This window comes from Rhodnius prolixus, unplaced genomic scaffold, assembly GCF_049639745.1.
Source record: "Rhodnius prolixus isolate KJV_2025 unplaced genomic scaffold, Rpr scaffold_2, whole genome shotgun sequence".
Lineage (NCBI taxonomy): Eukaryota > Metazoa > Arthropoda > Insecta > Hemiptera > Reduviidae > Rhodnius > Rhodnius prolixus.
The window spans coordinates 3,289,570-3,315,262 of NW_027411592.1; the positions used below are offsets into that span (position 1 = coordinate 3,289,570).

Consider the following 25,693-nt stretch of genomic DNA (forward strand, 5'->3'; position numbering starts at 1 on the left):
TGACGATTTATTTCAAACGTCACTATTTTCTTTTTTCTAAATGATTTAAGGAGCCTCAACATCTGAGGTTAATTGGCTCCAGGAGCTTTTTCAGGGCACTGCGGGCCTCCGGTCACTGTTCGCTTGTTACAGAAAAACTGTCCATCACCGAACAGTGAGCTGTAAGAAGCTCCTAGGAAAAGGTATTATCAAGTACCAGGTTTTTTTTTTTTAATTATAAAAATAAAATTCTAGGGATAGTATTCTCAAAATTCGAATTTCCGTGTAAAAATAATTTTGTAAATTTGACAACAATGTAACATTTCTTGCTAAGAATTAGGAAAAAAGTAAATGCTGTTAAAGCACTAGTTAAGGACCGCCTTTTTGGAACATCCTATAATTTTCTTGATGGAAAATTTTTTTGGAACTCTTTGTACCTCAAAAATAAATGCTTGCGAAAATTATTGTACTTGTATTATTATTAGAAATCACACCTACATTATCACTTCATAAAATGGTCTACTTATAAATATTAAATTATGTATTTATAATCACAATATATAATTTTTTTTTACATTACGTATAAATTTTTTTCAAACTTACAAACAACATTAACGAAATCAGTAGATTAAAAGGTATAAAAATAAAACAAGAAAAAATGCATTTTGTTTTTATTAGAACTTCAGTTAAAAAAAAAGAAGTCTCATTAAATAATTTACAATAAGTTTACAGCAGGGAGGAAGAGAATCTGTTTGATTTTTAATAGAAAAATTTGGTTTGTTTTGTCTAAATTACCTTACAATGATTAAAAAAAAAAAATTGTTGCTTTCTCAAATACTTATCTAACACGATATGTTCTTGGGATTTTTTGTAATAAAGGGAGCGAGGATATTTCACCAGATGCCCATAATACGTAGGAGGAAGAGAGATTTCCGCCTAATTTCACAGTCTGACAAAAACTACTAGCTTAGGAGGATTGTTTTGCTCAAAACAGCTAGTTTCTTAGCTTTTGGCTATGATCAAAGGTAAAGGTAACAAAATGATTCAACGGAAAGAGAAGGATCCTTATTTTACTCCTCATTCCTGGCATTCTGCTTCATTGAGCCCCAAAATGTGTCCATTAAAATTTATATTTTTAAATTTCCCGCAAAAGAGTTTCAATTTAAACTGACATATCTAACACACTTTGCAGAACCCAAACCCACGTTTCATAATAGAATTATGTGTTTTTAAAAAAATAGAATGCAATGTAAAAATTGAAGTATACAATGTGAGTTTGTGCGTGAATGTACGTGTAATATACAAGAGTTTGCCCGTGGGACACTAAACCCAAGCTGTTTACCCATCAACTACCTGTGCAGAACTATACATATTAATTGAGAGATAGGGATATTAGCGACGGACCCTCTCCCAGTAATATCAAGATCTCTGTCTTGGGCGGACACAAACATTACCCACAAACGACTATTTTTTTTAGGTGAGATATATTTCTAATTAACTTAGTTGTACAAAAATATAATTTAATATAGATGTTAACATCTCAAGTAAACCTAAGATGGAAAAGTACTCCAATCCGACATAAAGGCGATCTAGTTGGTACTACGTAATATTGCACCTACCAGTTTCACCTAAGACGATCCAGAAGTACTAAAGCAAAAAAAAGCCTTTGCACATGGTTCTGCAATGAATTGTATAAGAAATCTTGGGTTTACAATCACTACTTTCTCTTTTTTACAATACTGGAGGTTTAAAAATTAAGACTCCGAATTTTGGAAACTTATTTTATAAACCCCAACATTTTACACCTTTGGAGGGATGTCTTTGCCGCAGAAGCGGCGTAAAACGAATTTTCCTAAAAGAAATTGATGCAATAAAAGTCGTACAGATATGCATAGATAAGGTACATACGAGATATTTATTGTAATGTGGTACTTCGGATAAAGAAATATGTTATTCTTCGAACTCGGAATTGTATCAGTTCATATTTCCACTTAACGTTGTAGACATCACGTATGAAATAAGGGGCAAACTCTACAAGTAAAAAAACCTTTTCTTTCACGCAGAAGGTTGAAGGCGTTTCTTAGTTAAAAATTTTTGTCCGTAATCAATCGAAATACAAAGTCTCAGTTTTCTCTGGCAGTTTTTATTTTAACTGCTTCCGGTGAAAACTTATCATGATCAGAATGTTTCCTCTTGCTAGTAAGAGAAAAAAAAAATCGACAAAGAAAGTGAAAGTGAAGTAAAAAATGTGAGCTACCTAACTACTCATTTCCGTAACTATATCTGTATTATATAAAACACAATAGAAAAACTTTATGAAAATGCTAGTAAGCGTCCAGGTCACGGATTTGTGCCATTTGCCACCTGCCGCGACCAATCGCGTTCAGAGAGCCAAGGCGTCAAAACTTAAGTGATAAACTTTTCATTTTGTCCAGCCCCCCTCTTTACAAATAGTACTTTATCGGATCCCATTAGAAGATAGAAAAACTCTTTTAAAGAATACAAAAGTAAATAAATTTAGAACTGCCATTTTCAATTACTAAAAAATGCCCAAGGTATTCTTAACAATGAAAAATCTGTACATATAACTGTATAAAAGTGTAAAAAAGAAATCCTACATAATATCGCTTTCCATATAATCAGTGAGGTTATATTTTGAAATATAAATATTTTGAATACATGTATAATTTTTTTTGTTTTTGTTTTTAAATAAATTATCCTTATTTATAATTTACATAAATGAAGTATGTAAATATTACATTTATTCATATAATCCACCAATAAATAAAAAGTCTTTTAAGTTCAAAGTAAAATATAAACAAAACAAAATAAAATGTTAAATTGTAAGGAGTGTCTGTTTTTCGTTATACTTTTTATACAATTATATTAAAAATTAAAGAAATGCATAATTTACAATTACATATTAATATTTTAAAAAAATAAAAAATCTTTTACACACAAAATGCACACAAAAAAAATAAAAGTACTTCAAGAGCAGAGGTATATAGTTGTCAAGAATGGATAAATCCATTTTTTTTTATTCTTTAATTTGTTTAAATCTTATTTGTCCAAAATCGAAACCTAAAAATGCTCGTGTTTTAAATGCTTCAAAATTAGTTTTCCAATTTGATGTTTTTAATATTATGAAGTAAGTTGTAAAAACATAGTCTTTAAATAAAACAAAATTGTTTCTTTTTTAAAATGCAGGAAGGAAGCGAGTAATATACATTTGTTTTTTAAAAAGATTAACTATTATCTTATAAAACGGCTTATTTTTCATTTCTTTCTTCTTCTTTTTAAACAGCCTTTGTTTCGAGAAATGCACATACAAATTTTTGTTTTCTTTTAAAATTAATGCTTCTTATTAAAATTTCAAAGACTTGGCAAAAAGTGCGGCAGTCGCTTGTTTCTTATCACCATTAAATCTTCTTAATTCTGCTATTGCCTGTATAAACATTATTCGTAATAATGTAATTAATATATATATATATTATTTTAAAAAACTGTGAAACGTATACAAATTTGACTCCTTGTAATTTGCATTTAGCCTTGAAAAGAAATATCCCTGGGGTGGACTGGTTGGACTATTGGTCATGAGCATAAGTGGGAGATCCCTAATTCGAATCCCGCGTATGGTTTTTATTTGTTAGAAAAAAATTATTTATAGTAAAGTATGAGGTTCCTCCCCCTTACACGATACCTAATTGGTAGTTGGATTTGAAGTGTATGTGAAAGGTCAAAGGAGAGAAAAATATAAATCCGAGTTAACTGGTAATCTGGACAAAAAATTAAAACTTCCGTGAGTAAATTGTTAACTCTAATATCTACCACAGTATGATTGAGTACACAATTTTCGCTTAGTTTTAAAAACCACAGAGAATGGTAGTAGTTACGAGTAAAAGAAAATTTTTACCTAATATGAGTTTATTACCAGATTTTTAAATTAAATAAAATTTACACATTGCTGGGTATTGCGGTGAACAATTATAACATCTGTAAATTTAAAAAAAAAATGTACCTGCTGTCGGGTAAAACCAAAAGCTACCAATTCCTTAACTTCTTCTTCGGTGAAGGTATCGCTTGGAAGTATGGTGATCGAATGGTCCATCTCAATACTTGAAGACGCACCAACTAGTTTAAAAATAGGTTGTTATTAAATAACAAGTTTTTATTGATATTCAACATCATCTTTCGTCAAGTTTATGTAACTCTAATATTCCATAAATTCATATTTAACTTCGAAAATTTTTAAGAAGACATAAGGAAGAAGTGTAAAGTGTAGTTGACTATTTTAAAAACGTGAAATTGAATCTTTTTACTTTTTTGAATTACTTTAAGAAAAACTATTCTTGAAAAATACACGTCTTACCACTCCGATGAGTACAAAAAAAAAGGTTTTCAGAAAGTGTATTGTGTAGGTTACCATTAAAATGAAAAACTTAAAAAAATTCAAGCTCAAATGTTGCAATTTTTTTTTCCCAATCTGAAACACCCATTGCACAAACGTACATCTTTAATTTTTATTGAAATAATTTGATAGAAAAAGTCATTTTGAAACAGTTATTGAGAAATGGTTTGGGCTTTCTTCCAAAGTGTCATATGGTGAAATTATTAAGTGTTTTCAATAACATTTTTATAAAAAGTAAATGAAAATTTAGTAAAATTAATAGTTTGAAAAAAAAAGTGTAACCAAAAATGAGAATTTTTTGATTTTCTGTGCCTTTCTCTAAAACAGCTTTTAGATTTTCTTTAAAATTCGTAAATTAATTATAAGTATGTATGTCATATTCATCCCAGATAGTACTGGAGGAGGCGTTCATTAAGCTCCCCTTTGTTATAAATAAATAAATAATGGTCCTATAACTACTATAATTTAACGAAGTTGTGAAATTCTGAGTTTGGAATATGAACTCTACAGGGAATTTTGCTTGTTTTACGTATTGCCGCCTACTTATCCTAGTGTAGCAAGCTAAAATACCAATAAATTCAAAGTTAAAAGAGAAATATCAAGTGAAAAACCAAGAATTATTGTATAACAGTAAGTCATGAGAGTTTATTGGGTTATTTTTAATTTATGTTTTAGTAATTAATTCATTTTTGAAATTCTTTTTAAATTTTCCATCCTCTCTAATCAGATTTTCAAAACAACTGGGGTGGCCCTAGATTCTTGTTCGAATACTTTGCTTCATTATCAACTGATGATTGGACGAATTTTCCTCGAAGGAAGTTTTTGCTGGTATAAGATGTTGAAAGAAAAAGATAACTTCTTATTCAAAAGTTGACAGAGTTTAACTAGTAGCCTCTTTTAAACATACAAAACAGGATGTACATCACTAAACTCATGAAACAACAGACGGAAACATAAGTGAAGTCGAAATCTTTACACCAAACTGAAAATCTACCTCTGGTAATGGCTGAAAGCCCGAAACCGGTCAGAGATATAACTAAAACATGCGTACTACGGCAGATAAGACCTTGCCAACATGTCTTTACAAAATTCGATTGCACGTGTCGGGTAATTTGCTGGAAGCACTGTACTAAGTTTATTGAAATCACACTCCTGCATAGATCTACATTTTTTCTACCCTTTATAATGAAGTATTCCACTTCTTTCCTGCTAATTTTGAGGAACGTATTATAATAGGGATCAAACAGCTCGCCCGAAATATGGATAACTACTACCTAAATATTCAGACACGCTACCCTTAGAATTAGCACACTTTATTTATTTATTTTTTATTCGCTTGGTTAAATCAATTTACGGAATTATCAGAAAGTGGGATAATGTAGTTGAAAGATATTTTACAGATTTTAAGATTCATGCCAAGGTAATATTTGCTAGACAATTTTCATAAATTCAATTGGCAAATGAAATTCGTTCAATTATGAGGGGAATAATATGACCACCCTCCAAAAAAAAAAATTGGAACAGAAATCCAATACCCTAACCGCCCTGGGCTGTGTAGTACCTTATTAAACTTAAATAAATAAACAAAAATTCAAATAAAAATAAAATTAATAAAAAATTAAAAAAACACAAGACCTCATATTTTTTTTTTTAAAGAACAGTAATATTTTATTGATTCTATATGTTTATCAGAAAAAAATATTTTAAAAAGCGCTATGAGCATAAATTCTGCAAATTAAACTCCTCTCATTCTTTTGTGAGAAGTATTGCCTCTCCTACCTCTCTTCTGTTGTTGCGCGCCGGCACCATCTTCTACATTGCTTGTCAGTCGTGCGCACTCTGGTAATTCTCTTTCAGATAAAAATCTTGTCTCTGTACCAGTCGTACCAATGCGTAAAACATTTTTTTTTAGGTCTATACAGCACTGTAATATCCAACAAAAAAATTACGTTTTTTTTTTTATAAGAAAACAAAAAGCTTTTGGATATACAATCACATATTGTTACAATCACAAATTGTCTGTAACACTGAATTTTGCTGAGATTATATAATTTGCGACTATCATTACAAGAATTTATTATTAATATTTAAAGCAGTTAAACCTACACTGCAAAGAACAAGCCTAGAAACAAATTTTTCTGAAATATTTTAAAAAATCGCGTAAGATGATTTGTATATATATTCAGTAATCGAACCATGTTTAAAGCAAATCATCTGAACTTTATCGAGACATTTTTAAAAAACAACATTCTATGTAATAAAACCGCAATTCCGGATAATCTATTTTCCAAAAGCAAGCAACTAATATTACTTGATAATATAACGAAAAACTTCAAAATTCTTATATGTAAAATAGTACTTCCAGACGATGGATTATGGGAGCAATAAAATGACATGACATGTATGAGTTTTCTACAACTTTTCTCACTTATTTTTTATGTAGAATTATTGAGATATTCTATTAACGGTTTGAAGGGACCAATTTGCAACATTCGTGAGGCTTTAAGGGAAATCTATTCAGTCAAATCCATCTTCTTACATGGTGCACTTGCTGTGTGTATAATAACAGTTTAGTAGCCGTCTCCTTGCTGTTGAAAATGTAATAAAGAAATGAACTTTCCCCTCAAAAGACAAAATGAATACTACTGAAAACTTGGTTAGATCTACAATACTGAATTATATTGTCGAACTTCGTCCACAAATCGCTTGATCTTTAATAAATTCTGACACAAGCTGAAATTTCTGACACCAATAAACATAATAAATTGAAGTAAATTTAAAAAAAAGCAAATGCTCTATGACGGATAAAAATTCACGGCATAATAATCGATTGAAAATAATTTGATAAGCGACGTGTACCTGATGTCTTCTAAGCATGTCCAACCCAAGTAACATGTCCATGGGCTGCTCTTCTAGGACCGAGAACGAAGTAGTCAGGAAATCAGATTCAATTGCAACTTGCACCATGTGTATTCGGCCAATAATCCTCTGGACACCAACACCTACATTAAAAAGCATTAATTCTATTACTATAAAACATAATAATTTACATAATAAAAGCTTAGACTTTGATTCTGTAGAAAATCATTTCATTTCCCAAATCATTGATTAAAAATTTCTATTTATTTAATACAGGAACTTTATTTATTTTGCATTTCGAAATCATGTCATGTTTCTGGATGTTCCTTATGTAAAACAGGCTTGGCATTAGATATATAACGGAAAATGTCAAAAAGTTTATAACTGATTTACCTTTAGCAATTCCAGCCCATCTTGTATCCACCAACCTCATTATGTTGACTCTTTCCGCACAAGCTGCTGACATTATGGTAGTCTGGGCACCTGTCAGACAAGATAATACAATACGGAAAAACAAAAAAAATTGATTTTACAGTTTTTCTTTCTTAAAGCTAAGCTCAATATTGTGACTATGAATAGAAGCAATGTAACACACCTGAATCGATAAAAGCTTTTACTGGCATCCCATTGACTTTACAATTAATATATAGCATCACAACCGTTCCAAAAGTTTCTGGATTGTATTCCATAGCCGCTTCCATATTGGCTTCTATATTTTTCTGTTTGATTTCCTCAGCTATTAGTCTTTGGGCTTCCACGTCAAAAGGATGGGCGGACATCATGCGTATTCGCTGATGTTCCCGTCTTTCCCGTTCATCCAACTGTTCTCGTAGAACTCTAGAAAAGTCTAAAAAAAAGATTGAAAAAATCGCAATAAAAATGCGTATACAAAATTATTTAAACAAATTATTTGGCGCAAAATTCGTATCACTCGATTTCATTTCAAGATTTTTGTTCAGATAGTACTGAGGGTACAGGTGAAACTTAAGATTCAGTCAGGCTAAACTTTATAACACAATTGTAAAAGACAATATGAATGTGTCCATCTAATTGAAGTCATTGTCTTTCATATACATTTTTTAACATTTTTAGTCACAAAATCCACAACTGGGCGTACATTTTTTTGGTTGAAGAATATCAAAATCCCATCCATTAAAACTATATGCAAGAATGCAAGCCTTATCTTTTATTTAGCTTAGACGCAGATACGTGACTAAAGATTTATTTTGAGGATTACATCAAAACGTTTCTAATTAAAAAAGTAATTTCCTTTAAAATAAAGTGGAAATATTCAAAAATAAATATTATTTCATATATTTTATCTTCTTATTGTTTATATTTGGAGTTATATGTATAATTTATCTCATCATATATTCCTACATAAGCAGTAATCCATCCCTAAAGAACTGAACCCAGTAATAAGATTATCGTTTAGTTGGAACAGGTTTTGGGTAGTTTTTGTTTCAACATTATCTGCTAGGGTCGACAATATTATCCAGATTGTAGGTGTTCTAAAAATAAGTGAGCTCCCCCTACCTATAAAGAATTTTACCTATGGGTATTCGCAATGTATGAAGAATCAAGGTGTTTCAAGACGAAATGCAAAACCTTATTCATTGCCCTAATGTTTTCTTATAGAAAAGATCTAAGAAAACATGTAGAAGAGCTCTATTGAATATCGGATAAGTGAGGAATAGAACGGTATACCAGATAAGAAATAAGAAGTCATCTGCGAAAGTAGTACGAACATAAGAATTGAATGTAGGAGTATTCTTTGCATAAAGTATAAATAGTATGGAGCAATTATGTTGATAATAATATTCTTTTTAAAATTATTTAAATAAGATACCTTCTTGACCAGCTTCTAAAGCATCAGCTAGTCTTGGGTTGTTTTGTTTAAGAAGAGCTAGCTGATCAGGATTTGTTAGAAAAAGTTCCCTTATCCTAACAGGATCATCCATTCTACCTACAGATGGATTTGGGCCGGACAGGTCGGAATCTGAAGCGGAAGCGGACGGCCCAGGAACTCGAATCCCGCTAAAGTCGAAACTCGGTAGACCTACAACAAGAAATACACACTCGTAATGCATGAAACTGTAGAACTTATAGTAAAAACGTTTTCCATTAAATGAATACTTTTTAACAAAAAAAGAGAAGTTTTATGACATAAAATAAAATTATTTTAAATGGCTATTTTCAATTGAAAATATGAATGATCACAAAATTTTAAACTGTAAATCTTTTTTATTCCTATCCCTATATTTTATTTGGATAAGGGACAATGATTTTTTTTAAACTTTTGAACGTAAAAGATACGACTTTTACAATTTTATTACATTAAGTTGCCTTGTTTTACGTTACTAAAATATGTAATATTTGATTTACATTAATTATGATTTACTTTTCATCGGAAGCTTAATCATCAGCCTTCAACAACAGGTACCCCCATATGACAATTATTCAAAAGAAATCATTGCTACGGATTACTATTATCTTTGCTCAAAATTGAAAATATTTAGACATAATTTTAAAGCTTTTAGCACATCAATTTAAAGCACTAATCGCATCAAGAAAGGTTTCTTAGAATTCAATTATTTATACTCTTTTTTAAAAAATATGTAAATTTCCGAGATACAGTCAACAAAATTCAGATTAGAATTACAACTTAATTTATGGTATCGAGGTTTGAGATTAAACATTTAGAAACACACGTTGGATTACAAAAAAAAAAAAAAATTAAATGAACATTTAAGAAAGCAAGTAATGATGACAAGCAATTTTTGGAAATCTGTTTAATATTTTGTTTTCTTTCAAATAGATATATTTTTTTTATTACTTACTAGAAGGCGCTTGAGAATCACGACCCATGTGCTGCAATATAACAACATCGCCGTCTTTAATTCCATGTCTCTTCATGGACATTTGATTTTCCAAAAGTGGTTTACCCTCGTGCACTATGAGTATATCCCTAGCGGGCAATCCAGATTCTATTTCACAAAATGCTTTAAAATTTTCTAATTCCAAATCTTCGCTGACATCTAGGACGAAGAGCTCGTCCGAAAGCGTGGTCACAGTCACTTTCATTTCTCCTTAACTACGGCGGTCATCGAAACACAAATGACGAATATTCAAGAAATAACCTCAAAAAAAACATTACCCGAAAACATTCCCCCACCACTTAAGCAGGGCAATCCCCCACTAAAATGTGTGAAAGTACGAAACTAGAGCCTGAAAATTAAGTTCAGTCAACTGTAGGTTGGGAAATACAATATTAATAGAAAATTTAGGTCGAAAATTTATCTGACAAAAACAAAACATCAGCTGACTCTCAACTTGAAATCAGGTTATTTATGCTCGTGATACGATTCCATAAATCGTAAGATTAAGAGTGGTTATCAATAGCGCTTAGTATTTATCTCAACGTATGGCATAAAAAGTCACATCTGCATAATTAAAAGCGTTAGAATTTGTTCTTTTAAGGAATTTTCTGAAAAAACTGTTAGTTACCTTAGGAACCCAAGGTTTTTTACTTACATATGTATTCCTCTTTTAGGTATAAAATTATGAAACACCTCAAATCCCTGTTTAACTGATACAATGTTAACTTTTTCTTATCGAGCTGTGAATATCCACTTTTCAAGGATATTCCTAGAAACCTAAGAATAATAGAGAGGATACTAAAGAATTATTTAAAAACAAGTAAATTTTGGGTAAATATAAATAGAAAATTGTAATTTTCATTTTTATTCATCAGTTCATCGTACATTCTGCCGCAACATTGCTTTATTTCAGTTTTAAACATATGATAAATTTACGTTAACATAATTCGTTTAAACTTAAGTTATTATTATCTACAAAATAACCCAGCAACACTTCATTGATAATTATTACATAATCTTCAAGGTGAAACAATTTGAATTTGGTTCTAGTCCAATGTCCTAAAAATAGAAAACTGGGGCAATTGGGAGTGCGCTTTGCTAAAACATGAGTTAAAATTGTCAAAACACTTGGCGAAGGAATGCCTAAGAATAAATAATGGATTTATAAATTAGATGATTTTGTCTTCCAATTTTTTACAATACTGTACAACTAAAACTTTCTAAATGAGGTTTTGCGGTATCTTAAAGTTTTCCCTGGGCTGCAAGTTTTTTCTTAAGGGATTCCGGCATTTCTGGAGGAGGTGGCCTTGGCATTCTCAGAGCTACTTTTACAAAATCGTAGATGAACCATTGAGCCGCAGTTAGTGTGCCAATCATGATTATCCTCGGTCCAAGTCCTTTCCACATGGCTGCAAATCCCAGCTTCCTAGCAACATCTATTGCGGTTGCTCCCTTTTCTTGGTTAAGTTTGGAAACTACGGTGTCGGCTGGATGTGATACAATGGCACAGAATACGCCTGCAATGTAGCCAGCAGCAAATGTAACTACAAGCTGTTCACCTTTCGAGCATTCTGATCGTGGCTTCGGCACAACATATTTATAAAGCATTTCAAGAGTTCGCTCGAAGCAAGCGAATTTCATCATTGTGTATGGAATTTGTCGGCACCAAAGTGGTACTAGCGATTTGAAAAATGCATTCATACCCTCTTCAGCATACATTTTTGGTACAGCTTCCCTTAATGTATTTGCAAAGCCAGGTGACGTCTGAATCTTTACTTTGACTGCCTCCATGGGGCTTAAAGCAATATCGGCTATAAATTCAGCAGAGGCACTTGCTGCCAGATACAGGGAAGTACGCCATAAGTAGGAATTCTCTTCCCCGAGAACTCCAGAATATATCACTTTGAAGAATTCATAAAAACCGAACTTACAAGCGCCTTGCATAGAATATCCAAAGAATGTTGGTGCCCAACCTTTTGCTAGACCACGTACGCCTTCTTCCGCAACGGTGACCTTGAACCCATGGAAAAGATTCTTGTATTTAGCAGCATCAACTTGCAATCGGCACTTTACCAGATCCAAGGGTACTACTCCTGTATGGGTGATTCCACAAGACAGTATTCCTCCCCAACCGCAGAGTAGGAAATATTTAGTTGATCCAAACTCACATGAATCACCTTGTGCTGCACTAGCCGCTGCAATCGTTCTTGACGGTACTAAACTTTTCGGCCCTTCTGCTCCTTCACAATGTGCTCGAAAAAAAGGACTCCTGTAAGAGCTGTTTTTCACGATATCTAAAGTTGATTGAAACATAATTACTAATAATACTTGAACTCAACTAGAATGTTGCGGCACTGCTACCAAAAAGATGGAGAAAGACAGAACTGCAGATTGCAGGCAATAGCAACCCATATGTGAACATAGCTTTCTAAATATCATTATTGAAAGTCTTCTCTAAACCACCCCTTTTTCACAATTGGTCAAATTTAATACTTAATAATGTAAATTATTAGTTTATCAAAAATGTAATGATCTATAAAACATATAACAAAAACTGAAAGAGGATTTAATTTTAATTTTATGAATTGTACTTGAAATTGATGTTATTAAATTATAATTAAATGATAATTACTCTATTATATTTTTATTCAGAGAAACTTGTCATTATTTGATTAATTTTAACAAATACTTAATATCTCGCTCAGACTTTTATGCCTTTGGTATTTAAAATTTATAACCTCTCAACAGGAGAATCAGGTTATGTCTTCTCAAATTTTACCTCCAAATCAGTTCAGAGTTCATCAGAGACAAATTGTCAACGAAGAGAGTCTTCTAAATTTATTGATGGCCTAAGTAAAATTTCCTTGCTCTTTAAACTCATAGCATTCGAGTGCAGATGTAAGTACTTTATATTAGACTAAATTTATTATTTTATTTACTGCTGCAAAGCTTTCCAAAGCCCTAAAGCATTTTTTTAAATACTAATATGAACTCAACACTTTACCCCTGATAATGAAAAGATAGCCAAAATTGTCATACTTAGTTTTTTTTTTTTTTTTTATTCATTGCATACTCTAATAATAATTTGTGAAGTGCAACAGAACTTCAGTTCTGTTCTATAAATACTTTAAAGCGATGTAAGTTGGACCTGTAATTCTGAAATAAGCCCTATATCTTAGTTAACAAGATTTTATTTCATGTAAAATGATTTTTGTTTTCTAAGAAGGTTGTTCTGATCAGGATCGTCACAACTTTAAAGTTTTCTATTTGAATGTACGAAGAATGTTCTGATCTCCAATAGACTTTAAGAAGTTGACTTGCTTATTTTACGTGAAACCGTTGCAATTTACTTTTGTCACCCTGTTTCTCTACTCTTTGGGCCAACAACATAAAGAACGAGAGAAGTATATAGTTGATGAATGCCGTATCCACTCCTGACGTATAAATTAATGAAATTAAAGGTGGAAGAAGTGGAATAGTAGAATTTATGCAGCTACTAAATATAAAACGATATAACCTTTAAATTCATGGAATAAACTTTTTTGACTGTTTTATGTGCAGGATAGGTTGCCACTTAATTTCACTTTTTTTTCCCCCTCTCTCAATTCAGACCTCTATATTGTTAAATTTTTTAATCAGATGAGACAGGCCTTGTCTAAATTATTCAGTACTTATGAGAAGATTTTGGCACAACACCCTCTTAAAGTACAAAGTTTACAAACAGCAATACTATTGGGCGCTGGTGATGTGATTGCTCAGGCTTTTGTTGAAAGAGACCAAAAAGGTTACGATATTTACAGAACTCTGAGGTATACTGCTGTCTGAAATGTTCATGCTATATGTTTAATTCTTATTTAAAAGAATTTACTAACTTTTGTCTTTTGGTTGATTTGTGTTTGTTTTAGGTTTACGTTAATAGGAAGTGCCATGGGACCTTCATTGTATTTATGGTATAGCATTTTGGAACGAGTTGTTGGTAAAGATACATCATCACGTGGTCAAAAGATAACAACATTTCGATTCAGAAAACCTTTAATAAAAGTAGTCCTAGATCAGGTGATAGTTGCTCCTATCTTTCTAACGGTGCTAATAACTTGTAATAATATTCTTGAGGGCAAAAGTATTGAAGACTTGAAACTTCGTATGAAAGAAGACTACCCCGACATACTTATTGCCAATTATAAACTTTGGCCAGCAGTCCAAGTTAGTATTCTTTTATTTTATTTTGAAAAACATATGTTGTAGAAAAACGATATTATTTTAGTTAATTTTTCATTGTTAAACTAACTACCTTACCTTGAAATCCGTTGCAGTGGGTATATATTCTATGTTTGCAAGGCATGTTTAAGATACGGTAAAGCGGCAAGAGTATTACATGTACGGTTTTATTAATTGCTATTTTCTTTTATCCCAATTTTAAGAAAATCATTTCTTGGAAATTTTATGTTTCGAATTTTCAAAAAAAAAAAAAAAAAAAAAAAAAACATTTTGAGGAGGTCTCCTATGTACGGAAAAGTAGTTTTTAAAAATTTGCGGCAATATGGGTTTGTCAGTTTGTATAGTCATTTCAGAAAAACGAAATGTCGTAGGATTTATTATTCGGTCCGCATTTTGGCGAAACCAGCCATCCCGAAAGTGCGACTATACTGAATCCATTTTTCACCTGAACACCTGTTCAGGGTATACGTGAACATATCAAATCCTCTACATGGGAAATTTATTACCTAAGTAGACATAGACATAGATTTTATTGTTTTTTGAGATTACAATATCTCCTAACAAGGAGTTGATAGTGAATACAATAATATTTATATAAATAAGAAAATAGTAACATTACAAACTTGTATTGAATTAAAAGGAACAAAAATAAATTTAATAAACAAAATCACCAACTTCTGGTGGAACTATTTAACAGATCAATGCACAAGACAATATAGTGTGGTCGAAAGCCAAACTACAAACACTATTCATTCAAAATAAAAGCTCTTACTTTCAGTGCTGAGACTGTATAATAATACACATTATTCAAGTGCTCCAAATCAGAAATACATAAAATTTTTTCCAAATTACCCAGCTCATCTAACGATCTATCAATATATTTAGTTAAGTATTTTTTACGGCAGCTACTATATATTGGACAATTTAACAAGAAATGAATTAAATTTTCAGGTTTCTGAAGATTACAAATTGTACAATTTTCCCCTGTTTCAAGTGTATACAAATTTCCTTTAAAAAATAATTTAAATCGGTTCTCATTTGATATCCTTAATTGGCTTAATATTCTGCGTTTACTTAAATTTCAATGAATTTGCAAATAACTTTCTTTAAAGCCTAGGGCACTTATGCATCTATACATTTTGTTATAGTTAGGATTAAGAACAGATTCTACATCTTTACTAACATGGTGGTTTACATATTTTTCCACTAAGTTAGGTAATTCTTTGCGTATTATATCTGGATTTTCATAATTTATGATATGTATCATTCCAACCTTGGACAATTTCTCTTTTAATTGTGTGTACCAATTATAGTGTATTTTATTGCCCGACCATTTATCTAGAGCTTTCAACCTTTGAATACAAATTTTAGGTAATCTGGACGAGTCCATTTCCATTACTCTGCACAGCCATGTAACCATACGCTTAACAATTTTTATTTCAATATTGTTGTGACCACTTTCCAATCTTACAAAATGGTTAGGTGTGTTTCTTGGCCAGTGATATAAAGACTTATAAAATCTCAATGGCACTACTTCCAATTTATGACAATATAAAGGTGCCCAAACTTCTGCCGAATATAACACCGTCGACTCTACCATGGAATTACATAAAGTCATCTCAGTGGCCCAATTATTGCTGCGCGTTTTATTTAAAATACTTCGGGTATTAGCTGAGGCAAGCATACCTTTTTTAACAAAAAATTCTGAATTTTTCAGAAATCTACCCGACGAATTGAACAAAACACCAAGATAGCAGTATTTATCCAAAATTTTAATTTCTTTATTGGTATACATTAACGGCCTAGTGTGTTTATTTCTACCTCGTTTGAAAACTACAGCGTTGGTTTTATCCAAGTTAACTTCGAGTTCATGGTTCTCACAGTATTGCTCAAGTAGATGTAATTTCTTTTGCGCTTCTACTATTGTATTTGACAGAATGACCAAATCGTCGGCAAATAAAAGGGCGTTTAAATCGGTTAACTCATTAATAGCGATACCGCTAGTGCCATCCGTCTTAAGGCACTTAACTATATCATGGACGAACAACGAGAAAAGTAATGGAGAAATAACATCACCCTGTAATATTCCCTTAGTTAATTCTATCTCTTGATTTTCAAGTTTAATTTTAGATTTACTATAAATATTTTTTATTAAATTTATCATTTTTACACTTACACCAATCTGTGCTAACTTCTGAAACAGTATAGTGTCGAAAGCCCGATTAAAATCTACAAAGATGGCAACGAGCGATCTTTTATCAAGTCTAAGGCTTATGTTTATTGCCGAACTGAGCACGAATATATTGTCGGTGCATCCCCTATTACTTCTGAATCCATTCTGTTCTTCCGGTAGTCTATTGTTCTTTTCTGACCAATTCATTAGCCTCTGAGCAAGGATGCTCGTAAAAAGTTTCGTGATAGTATTTATTAGAGCAATACCTCGATAGTTTGCAGGATTTTCTTTATCACCCTTCTTGTGTATGAAATGCATTGTAATTTCGACCCATTTGTCCGGAATCTCCCCGTAATTAAAAACAGTATTAAAAAGATTAAGCAAGTAGTGTTCCCAGTTAGCGGGTAGGATTTTATATGCCTCATACGGGACAGTGTCAATACCTGGTGCTTTCCCTTTATTACACTTCAACACGGCAGTCTGTAGTTCTTCTAGTGAGATATCCGTATCAAGCTCGCGTACCGAAAATAACCCTGGACAAACAATTTTCAAATCCTCTCTGGGAGGGTATAGAGCCCTATAAAAAGCAATTATTTTTTCCAAGGGAACTGGCTCTCTCTTACCTTTAATCCTTCTGACTCGGTTTATTGCCTCCCAAAAATCCTTGCAATTTTTAACATTTGCCAACTGTTCCAGATATTGTTTATAAAACAACTTCTTAGTATTTTTTACACATTTTTTATAAAAAATTTTGCAGTCATAATATTCTTTTAGCAAAATTGGTGAAAAATTATTTCTTTTACAGTTTCTAAAACTAACTTTAACTCTTTTTTTTGCCTCTTTACATTCTACATTAAACCACACATTTTTCGTTTGGTAAATATTGTAATTATTTGCCGGTGCAAAAGATTTTATTTCAAGTAATTGTAATTGAGTTGCAGTTTCTTCAATTGCTTCAATAATGTTATTATACAATAGGTCAGGAACATTAGAGTTAAAATAAATTTTATCTGATTGGTTTAATCGATTAGAAAACTCCACCGATCTCCCCCCATCTAAAGAATATACCTTTCTCGCCGTTCGTCCACCCTTATTATTTTCACCTTTATCCAGGATAATCCCGTATAGGCTCAAAGAACACGGAAGGTGACAAGAATTCTCTATTATGTCGATAATCTCGAAATTTTTTATACTTGCAGCCAATGGGTAAGTCAGCCAAACAGTATCTACCACACTAGCACCGTTGTTAGTGAAACACGTAAAAACACCAGATCCATCATTTTTAGATCTCCCGTTTGCTACAAATAAACCGTGCTCTTCCATTAGTTCGCATAATTTTCTCCCTCTAACATTGACTACCCCATCCAAGGAATTTCTCACTGCCGACTAATTTATATCCTCAAATAATTCTTCGTCCATTTGGTTTAAAATCCCTATACGTGCGTTCCAATCCCCTCCAATAACAATTTTATCACAAATTACATCATTCCCCAACTCTAACAACATTTCGTCTAATAATTGCAAACAAACATCATTATTTAAATCCGGTTTTAAATATACATTACCTACAATGATTGAAAATAAATCTGATTTTACATGTAATATTAGCCATAAATTTGTAGCACTTATTATTTTAATTTCCTGTTTTGGCCTTTTTCTAATAAAAATTAAAATACCTCCACTAGCTCTACCTTTTTGTTTATCTTTAATTGCGTCTGAATGAAAAATTAAATACTGGTCCAGCCAGAGAGGAATACTGACAGGGACACTAGTTAGAAATGTTTCTGAGAGGGCTATTATATCGTGATTTAATAAACTATTTTTTGTATCTAAATTCAAGCTAAAAATATTATTATAACCTTCAATATTCCAATATAGAATATTATAGCCAATATTACTTAACTTTACAGTACTAATGTTGACTTCGCTATTGATTCTTGGAAGTTCCTTATTACCTAAGTAAAGTTACTAATTTTAAGAAATTTAATTGAGCAGAAGTGCGACTTTACGTTTAAGTTTTTAGTGTTTTTTAAGAAGATGTTTTCAATGATATAATTTAGAATTTGTATAAAACTGTACATGCAGATCTATTCCTTTTATTTAATACATTTTTTAAGAAAAACATTCTTTAAACGATGTATTTCAAAGGAATGAAGTTAAGTTTTTTTCTGTAGAGCATTTCACAGTGTTACGTTACTAACACCTGTACATTGTTTATTAAAACTGTCCGGTAGTAACCGGAACGAAAAAGCGTAACGTTGAAAAACACCCAACTTTGACAATTTTTTCCATTTTTTCTATAAAAGATAAAATTCCCAAATTTTCTTTAAAATATTAGTCAAATCCTCCTTTATGATTGTAATTTTATTGCAACAACATAGATTAAATAGATTTCGAGAAATACGTTGCTGAAAATGGGCAAAAACGGCATTTTAAAAAAATGTTCTTGTTCTTCTTCTTGTTACCTTTTTTTTGTAAACAACGTAGCGCCTAAATAAACGCGTGAACCAATTTTCATGAATTTATGAGTAAGTTTTGTCTTATCAACATTCCGCTTATGATGAATATCAGTCCACCATCATTTAGGTAAATTTTGTTGCAGTGATCATTTATAAAGTTGAAATCAATTTTCTTTTTTTTTATAAATTTAATTTTTCAAGAAACATTTAATTCTGTAAATTGCGGTAAAACTGTAAATGTTCATAACAGCTAATACAAATTTTAACAGTCTTCAGTTTATTGTGAAAGCATTTTTGAACACTATCTTGTTAGTAAATTGTGTAAATTGGTCATACAGTTTTTCTAAAGGATAAAACTTTCTCACGTCTAATTTTCGAAATGGATTTCACAGGAAACGTAAGTTTTGAGGTCTTTACAGTAAAAAAAGTCTTAGAGAACAATATAGTTCCTATAAACTATTTATGTACTGAAATGTACGCTAGTTTAAAGGAGAAGCATTAGAACAGAAACTTTTATTTGGTTAATGGTTTGATATCACTCTTGAGCTGTAATTTCAGTATTAATAAATAATGTTATAATTGATATTCCTGGCAACGATATGCCTTCTAGCGTCCGTCCAATGTGGTAGCTTCCTTCACACCATAGCGTTGAGGCGAATAGTTTTGGTGTTCCTGCGCAGATAGTAGTTGTAATAATGGATCGGGTAGCTCACGGACGTTAGATCGCGGTGACCTATCTGTTGGTAGGACGCCATATCCCGGTTTCGGTATATCGAAGGATGTGGTTGATTTCCTTCTGTTATTGTGTTGGGCTTATGGAGCTCCCAGCAATGGACCTGAGCGCATCAACCCTTATAAAGTGGCCCGTACACCTTGGCTTCATGAAAAGGCTGCCGCTCCCTATAGATTTCGTTGCTTGCCCTGGCTGTCAGTTATCTTCTCTTTTGCACTAACTTTAAAACTCAAATTTGAAAATTTGTCACGCTTAATGCCTACTTAATAAGTGAAAGTAAAGTTAATAACCTTACTTCTTTCAATAATGAAATTATTTCGACATTTTTTGTTTGTTTTAGATCATAAACTTCAGTTTCGTGCCATTGCAGTACAGGGTGCTTTTTATCCAGACAATTGCTTTGATTTGGAATACCTATTTGGCTTGGAGACTAAATTTAAATAATACTAGTATAAAGCAGTGATAATTATCGTTCGTGCAGAGAAGAATTCAGTTCATCCAATAATATCCTCTAGTTAAAGCGACAGTAACTTCTATAAGCATTTTACTTTTTCTTACTACCGTACATAATTTTTAATAATAAAAAATAATTACTTCGTAAGTAATGTAACAATTTTTACAAATTAGTGTAAGTCACATATCCAGCTAATAAGTTTATCAATTAAAAATAACATTGTTATAAAATTTAATTTTCACCTATTTTATGCCATTTAAGAACTATACTAAATAAATGAAATAAAAAAGCGCTTTAACCCTTCAGCCGAGAAATTATATTTTGTTTTTATTTCCCTTATTGGGATTGAGATTTAGATTTGTAAGAACCTTATTTTCTATATCAGACATATTTATTATTCGTTGGAGAAACCATAAAGTTTCTAAGGTGAAATTTAAATAACCTTCCTCACAATTTTTTGGTTAAATTATAAGTTTTTCGGTTCATTAAAGAAAACCTTTAATTTGATAAAATTAAACCTTCTGAAAACATCATGAACGATCAAAAAACGGTATAGGAAGTCTCCGAATACTCATCCAAATCCATCCTTCTTTGCTTTTGTGTCCTAAAAACGTGCAAACAAGGACATGATGGTCAGAAACGTAGTCGCTGGCGAGCCAGTCTTTATTTGGTTCATTCTTTGTGCTCTTCGGCTCTTGTAAGTTTAGTAGGGTCTTATTTTAATATTGAAAATATAATGGTCGAGTAACTGAGCATAATTCTTTTCGTTCTAGCCTTTATTTTCCACAGGGTTCTCATTTCATCGGCCTGTATTCTCAATCAATCTCAATTTTTGGCGTTAACTTCCAGGATTCTGAGAAATCAGTCGTGTAATCAATACTTTGAGGGAGGGGCTAGTTAACTTTGAGGCTCCTTTTGGACACAGTTATTCCTGCGCAATCCAGTTTTCAACGCAAACCTTGATGGCAGGAATCTGCACTTATTGGTCATATTCAGCATGGTGAGCCCGCTGACGATGAACGTTACCTTATATTTTTATTTATGAAACTACCGTTTGATGTATTATATTTATTAAAAGAAATGTACTGATTCTATTAATCAGTGTTAATAAGCTGATAATATTAAAAAATGAGATTTTACCAATAATCCGCAGTTGCCTTTATTAAGGGAAAAAAGTTTTTCTTGTACAACTTATTTTTACCAGGAGGCAAAATGTAGTTTACAATACATTCTACATTATTGGATTCATTCCAATACATTATTGGATTTACAAATAAACTTTGCCTGTAGTTAATAACTAGTCAGTATTTTCCACTTTTATGGTTTCCTATTTATTTTAAATTTATTGATTTCCTGATAGTTTGTATTTATAAAAATTCTACTGAAATATAGTAATAATTAGGAGGAAATTAGTCATTATTGTTTTATTAAATTTATATTTGTAATCTTTTTTAAAATGTTACATACGTAGGTATAAAAAAGAAACTTGTGGCTGTGAAAATTTATTATTTATTTTTATTTTTGTTAACAAAGATAATGTAGAAATAGAAGTAGTGATTCATAGAGAAATGGATATTTTATTCTTAATTTACATCAAAATTTTTCCAATTAATATTTATCTAATTTGTAATACAAGCAGTTTGAAAAGCTTTTGATGTGAAAAAAAAGCAAAGCAATTTTTGTGGCTAAAATAAATTCAGAAAATAATAAAAATCCTAAGGAAAAGTATTTTTTTTCTAACCTTTAAGAAAGTTTTTTCTTAAAACGAGATTTTTAAAAATATGTGTTAGTTTAAAGAATTATCATTAGATTCTGCTGCCGTATGGCATAAGACCCAATCCTAAATTCTTTTAAATTATCGGGAATGTGCTGTGCTAGGGTTCTCGACGCTGGAAGGAAGTTAATATCGTTGATTTTATCTATCAGAACACATGATTTTTTTTTTGTTTCCTCCTAGTTTTTTGAATTTTCATCCATCATTATTGATTCACCAGTTAGGTTTAAAGAATTTGACTTTCACTTTTAATGTTTCTGTGAAGGAAAGAAAGACTCTGAAGGAAGAAAGACGAGGCCATTATCTTTTCTTGCTATGTCTGTATGAAACCTGAAACCGGTTGTGTAAATGGCTAGCTAACGCATCTGTCGATAGAAGTTATAACTGTTGCGGATAAATGGTTGATGGAATTATTATTTTATTAATTTTTTTAAGTGAAGAGGATCCAGTGTAGTCCAAATTTATTCAGTATTCTGTCCAGTTTAAATATTTAAATAAAAAAGAGAGATGGTAGTAAGTTTGTAAAAAGGGATTAATGTTCAGGATGAACTTTTTAATTTGTTTGAATGAAGAATGAATGAATTAGTAATAATCATCGAAAAATATAGTTATTGATGTACAATAAATGATTGTAGAAAGAGGGATTTTATCTTTGAACTCTTCGGCTCGAATAAATGAGCCGTAATAGGGAAAGTTGAAAGATGGAAAGGACTCTTAATGAAACAATATAATAGGCAGGTCCAATTTAGGTAGGAGACTCAATTTAATGAGAAGAAAGACCGCTCATTTTGCACATTGCTGGTGAAAATCATTGAAAATTAAAAACCGCTATACTTGCATGAAATTCTGAAACCGAACATAAATAGAAATGCTTGCCGTACCATGGCAAACAAAATCCAACGATTTGCCAAATTTGATTCTGCTTTGATAAAATTATCGTAAAAGTGGGAAACAGTTCATATTGCTTTTCAGGATATACATTTCCTTTACTGGGATTATTAAGAATAGAGCTTTAGTTTATAATTATTACTTTCAACAAGAATTTGAGCCTTCTTAAATTGGACAAATAGTAAGAATTAAAGTTTATTATTTTTGCCACTAGGTGGCATAAGCTGCTAAAAAACATAAGAAATAAAATTCGTTACTCATTATTTGTCAGAGCTGCCTTAGCATCGGTACCTGCAAAAAAAAAATCAGCGTTTGTGTCGAGAAATAGAGTTATTTGGGAAAAATGTCATAACTGCTAAATTTGACTTCTGTTTAATGATTAGCCACCAAATTTGATTGTTAAACTACTTTATTCTCAATGATCAGGCGCCACGGTAGCCGAGCGGTTAGAGGCGAGACCTGCAAAGCTAATATGTATTGTGGTACGGCCTTGGATTTTATTTAATGGTTAATAAAAGAAATTTACAGTAAAGTATGTTTGCTAGTCGCCTCCGTCCACGACACCTAATTGATAGTTGGACGTTAAGCCCTGCCTGAAAAAATAGGCGATTACTTTACTTTTTATTCTCAATGATCTTGTTTCCTAGTTTCCTTCAAATAACACTCTTTTGTCGGTATAGAAAATAAATGCTCAGGTCCACTTCAGCTACTGCTTTCATACACAAAAGTTGGTGGTTGTTGTTCATCAACCTTGGGATCAGAATTATGTAATATACGAGTAGAACAATGTGCAAAAATTTTGTTTCAGTTAGTATTGTAACAACATTTGTGTTAAAACATAGTTAAGAAAAATATTCTACAATTACAAATGAAATAAGTAAGAAATTCATCGATGTTTTTCACTGTTCACCAGCTGGTGGAATAAAAACAAACAATAAAACAGACCTAGAAAATTCGACTACTTTTTCAAGCAATGATGAACTGTTTGACCACTATTATTTAGTGAAATCATCAATTATGATTCACTAATAGTCAGTTATAGTTTTGAAGGACAATCGGCCATTTGTATACTCGTATACGTTTGGCTTTTAGCCATTGTTTTTGGTTTTCGTCAAAGAGAAGCTTCCAGCATATGGGAAATCCTACAATACGGATGTTATTTATGGTACAGATTGTTTTGTTTTGCAATTTCATTGGAAACTCTTTATTTAAACGTTAGCCCAGAAGATTTATTTCCTTTTCAAGTGCTCCTCTTTAGACACAATGCAGTACCATACACTCTTCATGATTCCGAATGTCCATATACGAGAATATATTGAAGGGTTTTGCTATTCTAAGGAAGAGGCACCTCTCCACATTCTCCGCAAGTTCGCGTGGTAAGAGTGTTGTTGTATCGCCCACGAGACGTTATAATAGCAACACTTAAGATTTTACTACGTAAATGTAAGAACAAAGAGTACATATTTAAGACGACCCTTATACAACTGTCTGGCAGTTTTCTTTTTAAAAAGAATAAGTTTTCTTTTTATTTAGTTATTATTTATTAACTGAATGAGGCAACATTTTTAACTCGATTGTTATTGAAATCATATGGTGGAAAATATTCAAAAATTATTTTTATGGTGTTCATATTCAATGCAAATTTTAATGATTCTTTTGACGGTCTTAGTCAAAGAAAATACAGAAGACGTTTTTTATGGCATTTACGAGTATAATTTATTTTGAGAAATTATGTAGAACAGAATTAAATAAAGACTTTTTAAATAGACATAACTAAATTAGTTAAAAATAAAATTGAATTGGAGATATAACAGATAGGTATATGTTTTCAGTATTCAATTTTGCTGGATTACCAATGTCAAATTTTAACAATTTAATTTGTTTTTTAAAAAGAGAAAAAACTTAATCAAGTAGTTTTCCCCAAATGTTTGAACTAACTAAAAAATAGTAAAATCTATAACCTTGATTTCAGAAATTATATAGAACCAGTAATCAAAGTAATTTCATATTATTGGGTAATGGATGTTTACTTGACCTGTAATTGTATGTAGCTTAATTGAATTAGTGATCTAGGATAACTAGTTACCACACATCCTTTCCACATGTTCCATATTAGACTATTAAATTTTGGAATACAGGAAATGGGAAAACATATTTAATTTCAGTTAAATTTTTATTTTACATTTTAAGAAGCAAGGGGACTAACATAATATTTAAAAACTTTATTAAGTTTTTAAGTTTGCTAAGCATAGTGTAAACTTTCAAAGAGTAGAATAATTTTTTGTCTTTATCTAATAATACTCTCTCTTACCTCTCGTTAGAGGAAGTAATGCAATCATTCAGAATTTCATTTCGGAGTTTTTATCGGAAAAATAAGGTTTGATTGTAAATGGTCTCTCCTTATGTATATTTTAACATCTTAAATCATTGGCACCCAGAACCGATTAAGAGCACCTCTGGTATCTGGACAGTGTACTCTCATTACATAAACACCATAGACAGCTATAAGAGGCTCCTAAGAAGGCTAATATCTACCCTCTCTCCTCTATAAGTACCCGTAATCTCCGTGGAGAGTTCAATGCACTAACAATTTAACTAAACTCTTCTTTATTCTCTTTATTCAACTCACAAAAGGAAAGTCAATGAATTTAAATTTGATATAGAGGTTGTTGGTACGGAAGACAAGAGCCACAACAATCCTCGACACTGAAAGAGGCGGAAGAGCTTTAAGACATAAGACGATGAGAACTAGAAGAAAATGAAATCAGTAAATAACTAAAAAAAATGCTGAAGCCATTAGGTGCGTTGGAAATAATGATTCATTAGGAAGGGGGTACTGTGAAGGACACGGTTGGCGTAAAGTTTTCCC

At 31.5% G+C, this 25,693-nt stretch overlaps 3 protein-coding genes across 4 annotated transcripts; 1 reads left to right on the forward strand and 2 right to left on the reverse strand.

Moving 5' to 3' along the window:
- Positions 1 to 635: 635 nt before the first annotated feature.
- Positions 636 to 10,589, reverse strand: rngo (DNA damage inducible 1 homolog rngo). 2 transcript variants are annotated; one of them, XM_074120507.1, is made up of 8 exons: positions 10,087 to 10,565; positions 9,096 to 9,305; positions 7,842 to 8,093; positions 7,640 to 7,729; positions 7,247 to 7,389; positions 6,167 to 6,311; positions 3,998 to 4,110; positions 636 to 3,424 (listed from the first exon to the last, which is right to left on the reverse strand). In XM_074120507.1, the coding sequence occupies exons 1-8, from the start codon at positions 10,328 to 10,330 to the stop codon at positions 3,344 to 3,346; spliced, it is 1,278 nt and encodes a 425-aa protein (XP_073976608.1). In that variant the 5' UTR covers positions 10,331 to 10,565; the 3' UTR covers positions 636 to 3,343. The 2 variants fall into 2 exon arrangements, with proteins under 2 accessions (XP_073976608.1, XP_073976609.1); XM_074120508.1 differs by lacking the exon at positions 9,096 to 9,305 and having other exon boundaries at positions 10,087 to 10,589.
- A 229-nt stretch (positions 10,590 to 10,818) lies between these two features.
- On the forward strand, positions 10,819 to 21,887 carry LOC141450271 (mitochondrial inner membrane protein Mpv17-like). Its single transcript, XM_074120512.1, has 5 exons — positions 10,819 to 10,956; positions 12,874 to 13,023; positions 13,765 to 13,934; positions 14,031 to 14,328; positions 20,049 to 21,887. Exons 3-5 carry the CDS (start codon positions 13,765 to 13,767, stop codon positions 20,169 to 20,171), a joined length of 591 nt encoding a protein of 196 aa, XP_073976613.1. The 5' UTR covers positions 10,819 to 10,956; positions 12,874 to 13,023; the 3' UTR covers positions 20,172 to 21,887.
- Positions 10,975 to 12,557, reverse strand: LOC141450269 (solute carrier family 25 member 3-like). Its single transcript, XM_074120509.1, has one exon. The coding sequence runs from the start codon at positions 12,436 to 12,438 to the stop codon at positions 11,368 to 11,370; it is 1,071 nt and encodes a 356-aa protein (XP_073976610.1). The 5' UTR covers positions 12,439 to 12,557; the 3' UTR covers positions 10,975 to 11,367.
- Positions 21,888 to 25,693: the final 3,806 nt, after the last annotated feature.

Bases quoted from the DNA above. Each gene is read 5' to 3' on its own strand.
- rngo (XM_074120507.1), bottom strand. From the start codon at position 10,330: ATGAAAGTGACTGTGACCACGCTTTCGGACGAGCTCTTCGTCCTAGAT. The intron at 9,306-10,086 runs GTAAGTAATAAA...TTCTTGTTGTAG, and splicing joins TGATTCTCAAGCGCCTTCTA to GTCTACCGAGTTTCGACTTT. The intron at 4,111-6,166 runs GTAGGAGAGGCA...TTTTTAAACTAG, and splicing joins CGCGCAACAACAGAAGAGAG to TTGGTGCGTCTTCAAGTATT.
- LOC141450269 (XM_074120509.1), bottom strand. From the start codon at position 12,438: ATGTTTCAATCAACTTTAGATATCGTGAAAAACAGCTCTTACAGGAGT.
- LOC141450271 (XM_074120512.1), top strand. From the start codon at position 13,765: ATGAGACAGGCCTTGTCTAAATTATTCAGTACTTATGAGAAGATTTTG. The intron at 13,935-14,030 runs GTATACTGCTGT...TGTTTGTTTTAG, and splicing joins GATATTTACAGAACTCTGAG to GTTTACGTTAATAGGAAGTG. The intron at 14,329-20,048 runs GTTAGTATTCTT...TGTTTGTTTTAG, and splicing joins AACTTTGGCCAGCAGTCCAA to ATCATAAACTTCAGTTTCGT.